This window comes from Pygoscelis adeliae, unplaced genomic scaffold (assembly GCF_000699105.1).
Source record: "Pygoscelis adeliae isolate BGI_AS28 unplaced genomic scaffold, ASM69910v1 Scaffold113, whole genome shotgun sequence".
In the NCBI taxonomy this organism is placed as follows: domain Eukaryota; kingdom Metazoa; phylum Chordata; class Aves; order Sphenisciformes; family Spheniscidae; genus Pygoscelis; species Pygoscelis adeliae.
The window spans coordinates 1,539,444-1,555,919 of record NW_008825108.1 but is presented as its reverse complement, the minus strand read 5'-3'; the positions used below and the strand labels follow the sequence as shown (position 1 = coordinate 1,555,919).

The 16,476-nt window shown below is 35.6% G+C and overlaps 1 protein-coding gene across 1 annotated transcript in view; it reads right to left on the bottom strand.

The window, feature by feature from the left end:
• PPFIA2 (protein tyrosine phosphatase, receptor type, f polypeptide (PTPRF), interacting protein (liprin), alpha 2) overlaps positions 1 to 16,476 on the bottom strand; it is a 356,094-nt gene that overhangs the window by 164,542 nt on the left and 175,076 nt on the right. The window contains exon 3 of the mRNA XM_009327518.1: positions 4,855 to 4,917. Coding sequence (XP_009325793.1) covers positions 4,855 to 4,917 — 63 coding nt within the window. The remainder of the gene's footprint in view (positions 1 to 4,854; positions 4,918 to 16,476) is intronic.

The following is a 16,476-nucleotide window of genomic DNA, read 5'->3' as shown; positions in this document are numbered from 1 at the left end:
AACAAAATGCATTGGTTTTGCACTTGATTAAAATTAAATGACTAGTTTTCTTTGCAGTTATATGCAGTGAAGTATGTTTTCGTTTATTATATAGAGCAATTTTGTTTTAAAAAAACACAGACTCAAGTTCTGCTGTTTCGAATGAAGAAAACACAGCATGTTTAATACCTGCCACCATTTTCTTTTGTATTTTGCTGTTTACATTTCTACTGTGGACCTTAAAGAGCTGTAAAAAAAAGGAGTATTGATACTGCTATTTTGCCGAAGCTCAAGGTCATGCAATGACAGCAACTGGATCTGCATACAAAGTGTCCTGTCTTTGTTCTGACCATTAGCTTGCACTGTTTCCAGCCATCAAGTAATGGCATTGAGATATCAAAGCACGACAGACTGTTCTGTCTAAATGACTCTATATCCATCAGTAATGGCCATCCAGGCATATTAGAACGCATGTATACTTTAAGAGTACATCTACAGAAATTACTTCTTATCAAGAAACAGTGTTTTCAAAGTATACAGCAATTGTAGTGGTTGTTTAAAGACTAATCTATAAAAATAATACATATATGGATACAGTCAATGTTTGGGATATCTTGCATGGAAGACAGCAGACCTAGCAGTTAAGTGCCTCTTATTATCCCACTAAACAATACATAAGAGAAGGGAATAAACTGCAATAGCATACTACTATTGTATATAATATCAATTTCTTCACTCAGCTTCTGTCCTGTAAACAATTTATAATAATAAGACATAGAAAACAGAAAGATTATGTGGGAGTAAAGGTAAATTGAGGCTTATAATGAAGACTGTGGAGGTGTAACCTTCACGGAGCAACAGCATGCAAATTGGATTTTTTCATTTCTGGGAAACTGCCCACAAAATTGTACCTTGAAAATCATCATAATATCTGAGTTCTCAATTTTGAATATATTGCAGATTCTTCTTGAGTTTCAGTTTTATTGCAAGCTTTGCAGTGTATTTCTATTAAGCAAAATAGAAAATAGAAAATATACTATACACCCCTTATATTTAAAAACCTGCTTACATTTGTTATTAATAACATTAAGAGATGTTACCCAGGCTTAATAAAGCCTTTTTTAATATTTTAGCATATATGTCTCATGAACAATCTATTCTATGTTTTCTGTACAGTTTTAGCATCTCAAACTCTGCTTCTAGATGAGTACTTCTAGAAATATATTCTAGGTCTGAGACTTAGAGCCAGAAAAGCCAAATCAAATGTATTGTGCCTTTTTTTGACTAAATAACTGAGTTTTATAATTAATTATGACTGTATAATTAATGCCATGTAATTAAAATGCTGAACCAGTGCAATAGATACTGACTGAAAATTTTATGCTTCAGAGAGTATCCTCCACAGCTATCCCTTTTACAAAAGGTAGAAATACAAAGTTGTGCAATTCACAGTAATTACAAGAAACCAGAAAACGTTTCAGAATAATGTAGCCCAATAATTGAAAAGTTACCATGCATTCAAACAGTTTCAGCTGTCGATTCGACAGTCTTAATGCCAGTTATTAAAACTATGGTTCACACAGGTAATTGCAGGTTTGGAATTCAATGGAATAAAATAAATGATTTAATTAATTTTCTCTCTCATATATTACAAAGTGCATTAAGTTGTTCCTTTAGCAATTTTTTTCTAATTAGCATAAGAACAATCAGTCATAATACAAAAGTGTACTTGTGAAAAAGTCTAGGGAGCTGGGTTTTATTCAGTCATTAACGGCTACACAAACAGTTTCCAATCATCAGGAAACTAGAGGATTTAGGAATGAATAAAACACTACAATTGTTCATCACGTTTTGGATTACTCTTTTCAGTTACAGTATTTCTCTAAACTGAAGCTGGATCTGCTTTTGCAGTTGTTACAGTGCCCCAGGAAGATCTTGTGCCAAAAGAAGTACTTGTAAAGCAGAACTGCCTTCCCTTCCTATCCTCCCCGCAAGATGCTGGGTGAAAGGGTGAGTGCAGATTTCCATTCTTCACTCTTGCTGAAGGATGACATGTAGATGTTGGTAGGAATTGTATTCTGTATCTGAACAGGATTCTTTGTATGTAACAGGACTTTTGGGCATTATTAATTACAAATTCAAAAATCTGATAAAACTGAAAAGAAATTTGAGGAATTCAAGATGAAAAAATCATCTGCGTAAGATAAACCTTTACTGAGGATTATTTGGAAGTCTGAAACAGAACAAATACTGTACCTCCTTGTTAAGAGTCTTCAGAGTTAAGAATTTGGTTGTTTGCATCTATTTATAAAGTGAGAATCTAGAATTAGGCCTCATGACAGCTTGACAATGACTTTGGGTATAAGTAAATAATAATGGCAAGAGCTTGTTTCACACCCTTTTGTGACTGAACTGTGTTATTTTCCCCCGGGGAGGAAATAAACAGTAGTTTTAGACATGAAAGTTTTTATATTTAGTGTATTTACACTAAAAGTGAAATCTAGAATGGGAACTAACTTTTTTATTAAAGACCATTTAAGAATTCTTTTTAGTTCATGGAGAGATTTCAGAGGGAAATGTTAAAGCCTAGTCTTTCAACTGAATTGAAAGATTTTTCACCGTTATCTGCACAGGAATTACATTTTTTTCCAAGTTTCAGCTTTGAGAATGGTCTTTAATGTCTACGCTAAGCTATTTGCCTAACCTACTGCTTAAGTTACGAGAAAAAGACCCCTCAGTGACAATCCATCCGAGCTATCTTAAGGGGGGATGATCCTTCAAATGGAATACCTTGTTTTCTTCATTGAAAACAGCTGCATCATAGTTTAATTGAACACCAGGCTTTTAGGAGGCTACAGTTTGGTGAGGTAATTCTTGTCCTAAACATAATCTTAAATTATGTTTAAGGAAACAGGGTTTGTATTACTTCATTTTAATCACCTATAAGCAAGGTATCTAAGCCAAGATGGCCTTTTAGGTCCTCTTTCTAGTCAATGGAGAAAGACTGATACCTTCAGAGAGCCAAGAGGTGAGACTGACTCCAGCCTCCGCTGTCGTTAGAGCAGAGACAACAACATTAAATTCAACATTAACATTCAGACAGGAAAATCAGGAGATGGAGTTAGACGAGCATTTAATGAATTCTAAATTTTATCCCCTTTCTTGTGGAGATTGATATATTTCTTTTTGTAAAAAAAAATCCTCACAGAAGTCCAAAGAGGAGGAACAAAATTAAAAATGGGGGATAATTAAGAACTGCAGTTTACAATGACAGCTCTTGTGATCTCTAAAAGCAAGAATAAGGATATTCTTGTTCAATGGCAGTTAGTGAATTGCTTAATGATTTTAGTGGTAACGGATATAACCCAAAGAATAAAAGGTAACCTCTGAATTGTTGGTTTATTTCATTCTTCTAAGAAAGCATCTATTTAGAGCCTGTCTTAATGTACTTTTCAAAACAAAGAAAACAAAGTAAAAGACCCCAAACAATTTTGAAGTAATGGTACGGACTTCTGTAACTAAATCTGAAATCCTGCATTTTTCCATGCTTCTCAATTCTGTCATATTATTAGCTTTCATATTACTATCTTTCATTAAAAATGGTACTATTTGCAGTCTGAAATGCTAGAATTCCCTTGGAGAAGTTAAAGTCATGTTGAAAATCCAGAAGAGATTGGAGATTAATCATACATTATGTATTGAGGAAGCTTTTTTCCTCTGCATAGGAGCAAATCTGAAACTGGAATCAAACAGTACAAATCATAGCCAAGAATTTATAATATTGGTCCATTCAAGGAATGTATTCAGAAATCCATAATGATTCCATTAGTCAGATGCAGTACCTTCTAAGAATGCAGTGTGAAGAATTTCTCTATGTTCCCTTAAGTGCACAAACTTCCCAGAAAAAAGATTGTTTTAAGATGTTGAATTTTTTTCCCACATAGGGAGGATGAACTAACTTCTTGCCAATATTAAATCACAGTATTTTTTCTCTTAGCTATTAGTTATTTTAACTATATTGTGCTTGTACTTTGATTATTTGTTATATCTTAAAAGAACTTAAGGTGATGGAAGTGTTTATCCAGAATGCCTTCTGCCAGTTCCCCTATAAACATGATAATCTTTAGCTGAAAAATAAATTATTAAACACATTACATGATAAAAAATAGCTTCTATATAATGCAGAGCCACAGTCTTTTCTCAGTGGTACATCCCAAATTCTCATTAATGTTTCCCCATTAATGTACAAGAGTTCAATTTTGGCCCAATGACTTTCCATTATCTGAATAGTTTTAGTAAAAAAAGATAAATGACCTATTATACTACAAGTGAATAATTTGCTTCTTTTGTTAACAAAATAGATTTCTTATTCCACCTTTCATGAGCAATAGTAACTCCTCCCTTCTTCTATTTTAAGTCATGGGATATATTTATTTAAGCAAGAAAAATGAAATTACCTTCTTTCCAAATTTAGTATTACACATCTTTATATCAAAATCCAATTTAGAACAAGATTAAGTAGAACAAATATAGCCTCTCATTGCTTTCCTCATTTTGCCTATTGCTGTTCTACTGATTTCAACTGACAGGAGGATTGAGCTAGGTGGGAAGCAAGGTAAACGCAGAAGGAACTGTGAATATATTATCATTGTCTTTATTTAGCTGCACCATCAAATCATATAGAAAAAAATGACAGTAATTTGGTAATTTTGATAGGCTGAGACCTCACTTGTAGTACAATATTCATTGACCCTGAAATATATAATGTGAAGTAATCTCGAGATGCACAAGCTTCTGTGGGCAACAAAATATCAAATTCACATAAGGAGGCTTTGCATTTAAATTACGCAAAAATCCAAGATATTTTGAACATACATTAGGGCAGGATATGGTCCTTTGAATGTTATTCTCAATGCTCGTACCAGCAGCAACCGTCATCTGAAAAAGGGGGCAACAGAGATTCCGCTGAATGGAACAGAATTTTGTACAGTGCTACAGTATATTTAAATTACACCATGCTAACAAGATTAATGTTATTATCATTCAAGCAAGTTGATCTAAGAGAACAAAAACGTGGCTCAACTGAAATTCACACAAAAAAATTCGAAATATTGTTACATCTCCTGGCTTATGAGGTGGTGAGAACAACGAAGTAGTAAGTAACTTTGGTGTTCTGTACTGCCTTCACAGCAGTGAACTCTGAAGCACTGTCAGTCAGATAACTATGGAGAAATAATCATAGCTCCATGGCTAACTTTAATCTGAGGTCTCTACATAAAGCAAGAGGTTTACCTGTTTGTGAGGTTTAAGAAAGTAGGATCTTCTCCCCCAGATTAAAACATCTTATGGAAAGATCAAAAGAAGTAAACCTATTAAATTATTAGGTAGAATTAACTTTAATCTGAGGTCTCTACATAAAGCAAGAGGTTCACCTGTTTATGAGGTTTAAGAAAGTAGGATCTTCTCTCCCAGATTAAAACATCTTATGGAAAGATATCAAAAGAAGTAAACCTATTAAATTATGAGGTAGAATATACCTACTAAATTGATATATTTTTCATGCTGTCTCAGACTTCTCTGTTGCACCAAACAATCTTAAGAGTGAAAAAATAGTAGGAAAAAAGCTATGTGCAGTTAAAAATCTGGAAGACCCTTCAGCTATCAGCTGAAGAATATATTTTAGCATTGAATGCTACTTTTCCTCCTTTTTCATGACTTTTTTATTTATTTTTGCAGAGTCCAAGACATAATATTCTTCTTTAGAAAGACCCCGACTAGTAGGCAATCTGACCAGATGACATTTCTTCAGATCTTAATATTTACTTCAGAGGAAATTAACAGCAGAAATTTTCAAAAAGTTCTAGAAGTACTTTTTAAACTTCTGGTTCAATCTATCCTAACTGCCATTTACAAAAAAAAACCAAACCCAACAAACAGTTCTAGACTAAACCTCTAAACAATTTCTTTCCATTGTTGAGAGCATATGTAACAACACATACAATGTTCATGCTAATTATAGTTGAGCTTCATCATCTCTCAAAGTAAATATTGACCTAAGCTTTATTTCTGTGACTATTTACCAACTCAATTCAGTAAACCTGGTATTCAGAACTTACAAAAAGACAATATTTTTTGATTCAAGTATTTTTAATAGCACAATATAACATTTGGAAAATACAGCATATCGCAAGATGTGTTTTATAATGACTTTACTATTATAATTTATGAGGAAGTTAAGCCTGACTGTATATTATGACTTACTTTTGCAGGAAACAAAAATGTGCACATTATCAATATATTTAATAACAGCCACAGGCATGTATCCGTGTTCATCTATCTACAAACCACATATTGCCAATGAACTTCACATTGTGATTTGTAACAGCTTTTTAATATTTGAAATAGTTTTAAACTTTCAATGTTTTAAAGGAGAATTATGCTATTAGTGGTAACAAAAAGTAAATCTTGAATTTTAAGCAAAACTCTCCGTGTATGCTGGCAAGTTCTTAACTTGCTTGTGTCAGATTTCCCTTCTTCAGATTTACACCCTTGAATATTTGAAAACATTTTTATAATGCTTTATTTTTTTTTTTAAATGAGTTTTCACTTCATACAAAGCAGCTACTTTTGAAAAGAACATTTCCATACAAAGCAATGTCATGGTCAGTTCATGTATCATGTTTAGATAGATCTTTAACACCACTGTTGCTCCAGAACTTTGTAAGGAAAACACAGCCCACATTATGTCAGCATCACACTGTTTTAAATAAACAATATCTCAGCACAAGAAAACATGCACATTATAAACTTTATCCATTATTTGTCTCACACATCTTTATTTAATAATGTCTTAATGCTTATTAAATTTAATCTCAATGCTTATACATATGCAACTACTAAAAAAGGGTTGAAACAAATACACCTGGATTAATGTGTAAATAGTTTACACATTTTTTCACATTTTTTAATTTACGTACATCTCATATATGATGTTTTCTGATAATTTTGCACTTTTGTGTGAAAAAGTAGATCTACTGTACACTTTTGACTGCTGCATCTGAGCTCTGTTAACTACATCATCTTTGCTGTCCATCACTGTTAACAGCAATAATTTCTGAGTAACTTTTGCCTAATTTTTCAAATTATCTTGTAAACGGTTTTCCTCCTTCTTTCCTCTTGTAAAACTGTGATTAAGGGTTTATTGATGAAAGGTATAAAATGAACAGTGTTCAATTCTAGCAGCTGATAGGTTTAAGATCCAGTATTTTGACTCTTCAGGCCTACTATGGGAAACTTTACATAATTGGAAATGAGTGATCCCTTATATTTCAAGGCTGTAAGGCTATTTCCTTATAGCCATGGTAATTTCCTATCCAACTGGACTCATAGTACCTAAAATGTCAAGTGTAAGAGAAGAGAAATGAAAGAAAAATATTCAATAAAAAGTATAAAATTTGTGCATTAATTCTAAAATTGTTTGTCTTCAAACTATGCATGTTAAGGCAAATACATCATAGTGTCATGAAGATCTTACTGACAATCATTTGAGATACAAAATCCATGAATGAGTTATGCATTCTAAGTAAGTAATGCAGCAATTCCCATCTCATGCATGTTGATAAAATATTTATTCCATTCAGGAATGCATCTAATATTATAGCATCTACTTAGTACTCTGTACCCTAGTAACTATAACCTATTAGAATTAATATTCATGAAACTTTCTATTACAGTTTGGTCCTCCTCCTTGAGAAAATGCATAAGCATTAAAATTTATTAGAGGAGAAAATAGGGTCAACAGGGAGAGAAAATTCTGAAAATGAAGCTCTAGAAAATGCATATATTCTTGCTTGGGATGAGCACTTCAGCTACTATTTGCTGTGAACCACATGCACGGGGACAGATTCTCAAGCTGTATCCTAAATGATGGACCCAGAAATGTTTCCAGGCTCCTTTTCCTCTCTCTTTTGGGTTTCCACATAGAAAAGCCTTGCGTGAGGCTGTGGCACATCTGAAAACATTTTCAGAAAATGCATCACCTACGAAAAGCACTCTAGGTACATATACAGCCAAGTTACGCCTCCTGGAGTTTCCAAGACTGCAGCAGACAATAACCACAAATAATGGCCCACATATGCACCGAACTGGCCTGCATTTCACAACTAGGTGGAAATAGTGACGAAGGATATGAAACTACAATGTCAAGCTGCTGTGGAAGCACTACAATCAAACAAAGTTTTAGCTAATTCTGTAAATTAACCTACGAGAAATAGGTGAAAATTCATGGTCTAACATCGATATTCCTGAGCTTACAACATGTAGCAACTGCATTTTTTTAAGTGGTTAGTTACACCAGGCTTTCAAGTGATCTTGCTGTTCAGGTCGCAGGAAACAAGACATATTTTCCTAAATACCAACATCGTTACAATCCAAACCTTCTTAGCAAGTCCCCAGCCAAAGCTTCTAGTAAACCAGGAACTCCTGCTTTCACTTATGATGTGAGCAGTACAGCACTAATTTCAAGGCCATGGACATGGAATAAAAAAGAAAGTCAGGTTTTGTAATGAGTGGTATCCAAAGCTGCTGACAAATTCAAAGATATTCACTGAATAAATCTAATTTGTTGATATACTGAAGAAACTAGTGCAGAATCTTCCCCAATTCTTTGAATTCTATAATGTAGGTATCTGACAGGTGGAACCTACTTAGTAGAAAAATAATGATAATCCTGCTCTCAGAAATAAAAAATTCTCCCTCAGAGCAATGTTTGGTGTTTCTTGACAAGAATTTTGTGGTGACCAGTCTTCTATCACCACCACAGTCCAAAGTGCTATTTAGGTGTTTTAGTCTATTGAAAATTTTATTTACTCACATTAATTAGTGAAACTAGGCAATATCAGCAAAGAACCATTTCTTCCCCTATGTGTCATCTCTCTGTGGGGGAGCTAACTGAGGTCATGCTTAGCAAGCCATCTGAACAGTCATAAAAAAACAATCGTTAAAAAGCCCAGAAGGAATAGACCCATTACCTACTTTCTAAAGCCATTCCTGCAGAGAGTATTCTATTTGTTACTTTAGTCGTTGGAGAAAAAAACGACAAAACCAAAAAGAACATCTCTACAATACATAGGTACAATATTTCAAGAAGTTTATATTTCATAGTGAAATTCACTGCCTATTCTCTGCACTCAGACTAGGAAAGTGGCTCCAGCCAAGCCTATCCTGAAGTGAAGCCTGTTCCATGTAATATCCCACGCATCTCACATGATTACTTCAACAACCAGTACCTTTAACTCAAGTTGAAATCAGTTTAATCTATATTTTACTGATACATACATGTACAGAAATGTACACTAATGCAGAATCCATTGGTTTGGGTTTTTTGGTGTTTTTTTTAAGAGTGGGCTGGACTAGAAGTAATGCTACAAAACAAATATCCCCTGTTAAAACTGAAGACCATAAGGTCATCATGGCATATCATGGTACTTTATACCATAGATAGAGCAGAAATATGTGATATCTTTGATAGTATGAGTCTATTCTACTAACTTTGAGAAGTCGTCATGTGAATTCACAGTAACAAAATATATTCTCAGGTGCCATTCATATTGCCTGTTCTAAAGAGAAATAGAAGTGTGATATCCAGATGTTGGCAAAGGGTACTTTAATAATCTCAAAGGTATATTTAAAATTCACAGACTGCATACTGAACACCTATCTGTAACAATTATCCCACCAACGTGCTCTCTCTTATGGAAGACCATTTCAAAACTTGACTGGACAGGACCCTGGGACACTTGATCTAGTTATAAAGTCAGCCATGCATGGACTAGATGACCTCCAGAGATCACTTCCAACCTAAGTGATGCTATGATTCTATTATTTTTCAATACTAAATGTTATTTGGAGCCACAGCACATATGGTTTTCATTACATTAGATTTGGTACCTATAAATTGAGAAAGACAGAGAGCTTCTACAATAGAAGGGAACAAAGGATGAAGGATGTGAAGATTTATCACCTTACCCAGTCTATCCCTAGACAATCTGGACAGAATTTTAATCCTGACAATAGTTCTGGTAACAGCTCTGCACTTGCCTGAAGTTTCAAGTGATGGAGAAGTTTGAAGCTCTTGGGGCTTGCTCTGGATAAATTAAGTCTCTGATAACCAACAAGTGATTTCAGGTCTCACCTCATTGCCAACACCATTACGACTAAACGACATGTCATTCCTCTTCTGCAGTCCCCTCAGAGACCCACTGGCAGGCTTTAAGTCTTAAAACTGTCTGCAAAGGCTGGCTTAGAAAGCAATGCAGCAATGAAGACAAGTCTTGCAGGCCCAGTGAAGACCAAACTCGCCAGTCATATGCAGCATGCTTTTGGGTAAGGGTTGACTGCAGCCTCTGGGACATGTTAGAGCCCAATAGTTTGAGACTCACCAGGAAATCTGAATGCCACCAGGTGGCTCAGACTCACAGCCCACTTGCAAGGAAGACTTTTGGGTGGAAAAGAAGTTGGAAGGCAGAACATGCCACACTTAGATCTGTTGAGGAGGACGCTCCTTCAGTGTAATAGACTCATAACTAGGGAGGACAAAAAATGTAAAGGGTACATTTGAATCTCTCCTGACTACTCAAGTGGAGGACTTAACTGACTAAAGAAGTTGGTATTTATTTTGGAAAATGAGCCCAGCAGGTTGATGCATTGAAACTCTGCTCTTCTGGAAATTACATATTAGCATTGGTATCTCAAATTGAAAAAGTAATATAACTATAATTAATGCTTAAATCTCAGTAAAACACACTTCTGGGTATACAGCAAAACCAGAGTTTGTCCCTAACACTGGAACTCAGCAAGTTCTCAGTAAAATCTGTGAAATGCCACCACTGTTTCTTCCATGAGAATGTATAGTTATCCCTGAAAAATTATTTTGACTTCTTAATATAGCATCTAAATTAAACAAAAAAAAAAGTCACTGTAATTTCTGTTAACATTTGTACTAGAAAACAATGTTAGGTTGTTTTTTTTTTTTAAAATCCAACAAATCCATCAACAATAACCTTTTCACTAAATCTAATGCTTTATATTGCTTCATCTTACTATCAGATGCCCTTAGTATATCAAAGTTGTCTTTGTGAGGGGCCTCACAAAGGTTCTGTGCAGAAAGTGATCTTTTACTGTTGAACCAAAATATACATAATTTATTTTTCTTCCTCCATCTAAAAAAAAAAAATTAATATATGACCCTTGTTCTTTAATTATACTTTCTCATTCGGTTAACTATTCAGTTACATGTAATGACATTGTAAATGTGGGAAGTGAATGAATGGTCCTAAATTATCAACTTAGTACTTTTAACTCAACAGAGTTGAAAATGTCCATACTCTGAAGTTAAGCAAATCAAAAGGAGTCTCATTTGTATGACCAGAATTGGTGTGTCTGTGCATGTGTGTGTACATATAAATATACAATAATTTTGCATATATAAGATGCAATATATACAAAGAAGTATCTAAGGACATTTAGCCTGGAGAAGAGAAGGCTCCGGGGAGACCTTATTGCGGTCTTTCAATACTTAAAGGGGGCTTATAAGAAAGACGGGGACAGACTTTTTAGCAGGGCCTGTAGCAACAGGACAAGGGGGAATGGCTTTAAACTAAAAGAGGGTAGATTCAGACTAGATATAAGGAAGAAATTTTTTTACGCTGAGGGTGGTGAAACACTGGCACAGGTTGCCCAGAGAGGTGGTGGATGCCCCATCCCTGGAAACATTCAAGGTCAGGTTGGACGGGGCTCTGAGCAACCGGATTTAGTTGAAGATGTCCCTGCTTATTGCAGGGGGGGTTGGACTAGATGACCTTTAAAGGTCCCTTCCAACCCAAACTATTCTATGATTCTAAGATTTGATATATATCATACATATACACCCCCCCATATCCATCCACATATATATATATACACACACTATTCATAAATCAATAATTATTATATGCTTGATGGTGATAGCCTGCAGAAAAAAAGTTTTAAAAAGTAACAAAAAACACCCTCTACAACCATCTATATCAACAGTAGCTCTCTGGTATGTACATTGACCTCTACACACTTGACTTTGTACATGGGAGTATTCCCACTGAGCTATAGGGAACTTGTTACCACTGCAGAGTTAGATCTACATGTAAAAATTTGCAAGATCTAGCCCTTCAAACTTACTATGTAGAAAGACAGACCTTGCAGTCTGTATTGTAATCTTCCCACAGTACTGTTACATGATGATACAAGGTAAGGTAATACATCATTAAGTGAGCATTTTAAAGACATCATGAGATTCATATTTACTTGTTTACCTGTATCACAGTGACAGAACTGTCTAATTATTCTTTGATTAATAATTTTAAAAATCTTTCAAGATGTGAATGCATAAAATCACCATAGTTAAAATAAGCTCTTACATTTACACTATAAAATATTGATTTAAATATATTGAACTTAGGAGAAATTTATTATAGCAAATAAAGATTCGGAACAGTGATCACAGAAGCAGAGTTTGAGTTCATATAGCCATTAAAATATCCCAAGGATCATGCCCCTGTGTTGTACCGAGGCACAGAAATAATTCAGGCATATATTCCATCATTAAAAATGTAGTTAATAAAAAGAGTTTAGAAAGGAACTGTCTGAATAGTTCTTAGTCAAAAACAAAAAGTATTTCCTTGCCTAATCATCAGAATTTCCTTTGTATAAAGTCCTTTCAAATGACAAGAATTTTTTTTATTACAAGTGTAGAAAACAAAGGACATGCTCACTTGATATCATGTAAAAATATGAAAATACATGAACACGTTGGAATGTTATGCTAATTGGTTTTCAAACTAGATCTGTGGAAATCATGCTGACCACTCTCTTGCTGTCTAATGAAGCACGAAGAGTCTGATAGTTACGTTCCAGGTCCAGTTCCAAGTCATTTTATCGATGAGTAGTATTGGAAAGAGAGAAAAAGACAGAAAGACAAGAAAGAGGAGGGAAAAGAGAGAAAAGAGAGTGAAAGAGAAAAGAACAGATAAAGAAAACGAAACAGAAAAATAAAAGAAAAACATAAACCACCAACCAAATACACCTACGGTGTTTGCCTCCACTCCCTGAAATCCTGCTCCTCTAATCACCCAGCTGCCAGACCTGTCCCCAGCCTACAGTAATAATCTCTCTTGTCACCAAAGCCCAGGCTGTGGGGAAGGCAGATACAGCAGTTCACACGTGTCTGCAAACTGCCCTGAAATAAGACAAACGTAGTTTAGGAAGGTGAGTTAAGACCGATGCTAAACTGTGCACATGATCCCAGGAGATCAGACCTCTGACAGATCCAGGGTAGACAGAGCTTGAGCACACCTGAAGAGCCTATACAGGTTTCAGAAACCTCATGGATCTTGTGGGAGAGAGACATCTCAAAAACAGGACATGGATCACAGGGACTACCAGAGCTCTGTCAAAGGCAAAATAAAGCCAAAATTCTGAAAAGACATTCAAAATACAGTGAATCATACTTGCTCTAATTTGAAAATTTTGCTTCCTGTACTCTCATTCTTACTGTATGACTACAGCAGACAGCAAAGCCAAAAGCGTGCCTAAATTGTTTTCAACAACAGCATACAACTTTGATTGCCCCATAAAAGTCAGGTGAAGCCTATTCAAAATCTGTTCCTGTTCCACTCCTCAGATTTCTACATAGGGAAAAAAAATAGGACAGTGAATCATGGTTTTATTTGGTAGTAATAAATATTTTCCTCTTTTCCCTGAATTCATGTGCCAGCATGTCAAGTTTCCTGCAACAGAGGGACAATTTGCCCTCTGATCTCCTGGAAGCAGGATGAGGCAGAAGAAAACGTGCCCTTGGGTGAGTGCAGAATGCAGCACCTTCTTGCACTCCTGCTCTGCCTGGGCTATGGGGGACTCTGGGACATGGCTATTCTGTATGAGTGTGAGCAAACAAAAAGGAACAACCAGTACAACCCCCCCCCACGTACATTAGAGAGGCCCAGAAGGGTATACCTCAACTCTCGATTAACATGTGCAAGGAGAAGGTAGGATGGTAAGGGATAAAGCACAGAAGCCTTCATTCAGGCTTGCAGTTATGTCAATCTCCTCAGTGCTCATTTTTCATGTCCTTATTAGGGTACTTTAGGCTGCAGACAGATAGGGTTCAGGTTCACAACAGTGTTTTTACATCAGTTATTATGTATATATTTTCAGGGAGAATACAGCATAAAGGCTAAATTAAGCTCTTTTTTTTTGGTAATTTTCCAGTAACAGCTAAAAATAAATCTCACAGCATGAATGTGTGTAATAATGATGAAAAGCTTGAAAGACAGTCTTGAGGAATTTTGCAACTAAGCATTCCCACTAGGTAAGAGGTGAATGTCTTTTCCCTGAAGAAGCCAATCAGTGCTTGTAGTTTTGATTTAAGCACCATGTTATCTGGCTTCGTGACTAGGTAAGTGTTCTTATGATGGGAAAACCATAAAAAAATTCCCACCACTATAAATTCTCAAACATCAACATTGAGGGCAAGCTAATTGCATCTTAAAAGAAGAGATCTGTGTTCTACTATTTCTGGCTTGTGTATTTACTTAGGAAAGTACAAGTTAGACAGGGTACTCTTTAAAGGCACTTAACACACGTTTATCATTTAACTGTACATACATATAGATAAAAGAATTTGTGCTGTGCCTAATCAGTTAAAATATCCTCACCAAGTCAAATCATCAGAATATAGACTGAACTATTTTGACCAACTGCAAACTGGTCCTTCAAAAACAGTCTTCAGGATAAGACTATCTGGAAATTGTAATCATAGATAGCTAAGCTTCAGTAATGGTTTATCCTTCATATCCTTCATAGTTAAAAACGAGCCGTAACAGTATAACTATACAATTTGTATTAATTTAAAGTTTCCTAAATCTGTCTGGGAACTTCCTACTGTACCCCCTCTGCAAGCTATTGCCTGCTTTGTCACATGTGAGCTTGTACCGTCTATGCTATGTTGGTTTATTAATCCCCAATATGCCATACTTTAAATGTAGACCAATGACGACTCCTACGAAAAATTAGAGAAGGCATATGAGGTAATGAGGAGAAGTTCTCTCTTCAGACAGTGAAGTGGAAAACTACTGTTTTACTCCTCTTACAAAGGAAAAGGGACATAATGTCTTCCCTGAACTCAGTCCCATGGTGCAGGATGAAAAAGAAATGACATGACACAGTCCATCCCCTGCAGCCAGGGAGGCCAGTCATGAAGGACCGACCATACTCCCACCACACTGCTGTGTTCAGCGCAGCTGTGTCAAGAGACCTGCACAAACCTAGAGCGAGTTAGTGGAGAAAACTGCTTCAGCCACCACAGGGACAAACCGAGAGCGAGGTTGACTTTGTCTCTGCTGCATCCTTCACCCCAGACTGCAACACAGCTCAGGGTTGGGGATCTAGGAAAGGCCACATTTAACACTTCTTGGATGGTTCATTAAATTTTAAGTATGAAGGATGTGAATACACAGTAAAATATAATAACCTTGCACAAACTGAGTGTATAACTAAAAGTTGTCTTGGTATAGCTTTGAAATGTACACTTACCAGCCTCTCAAACAACAAGCTTCAATCTTAGGTATCAACACAACATTGGCAATTTCTACTAAGATAGACATTTTTGAACATTATCTGAGAAAATACTATATGAAAAGGATTTTAAAGAACATATACTTTCTTCCCTCTCCCCACCTTTGATTTAAATACATTTTGGAAAGGTATCCACAACAAAGAAAGTGCTGCTTTTCAATTATGGTGATCTCCCCTTTGGCATTTGGCTACATAGTGATTAAAAGAATTTATTTCTGCTCCATCTTTCCTTGGAGAATAGAAAAAATCTATGTTTTTAAAACTATAGAGTTGGAGAAAGTTAGAGAGGAAAATAAAAAGTACATAAAAACACTCTCTTGCCTGATGATACAAGAGGAAGGAGTTTTTTTGATTAAAGCTCTGCCAATTCTAATTCCAGGAACAATAGGTCTGCTGAGATTAGCAGTGTAAATCCTAGACCCCATGAAAAGTTTCATACTCTATTTTCTATTTTTATACAAGTTAAGTACCACTTTTATAACTATAACCTCATTCTACAAGCCCAGTAAATATGGCTAACACTGCTGGACATCGATTTTTCCCATAGTCTGTCCCCTCAGAGAAAAACATGTACAGATACATAGATATCTGCAGGCTGTGAAGTGTTTTAGTAGAACTGTTCTTAGTTTGGTGGTTTGTTCTGAATGTTTATCCTTCTGGTGAAGACATTGCTGAAAAAATACAGCTTGCTCTTGAAGTTACAAGCAGGACAGGCATATGATACTGTTAATTCCTGGGTGATTTAATGCTACTCTGTTGGGCTAGCTTCCAAGCAACCTGGCTCTCTCCCTCCCTGTCTCACTGATGACTGTACAACATTCTGCAGGTCCTGAA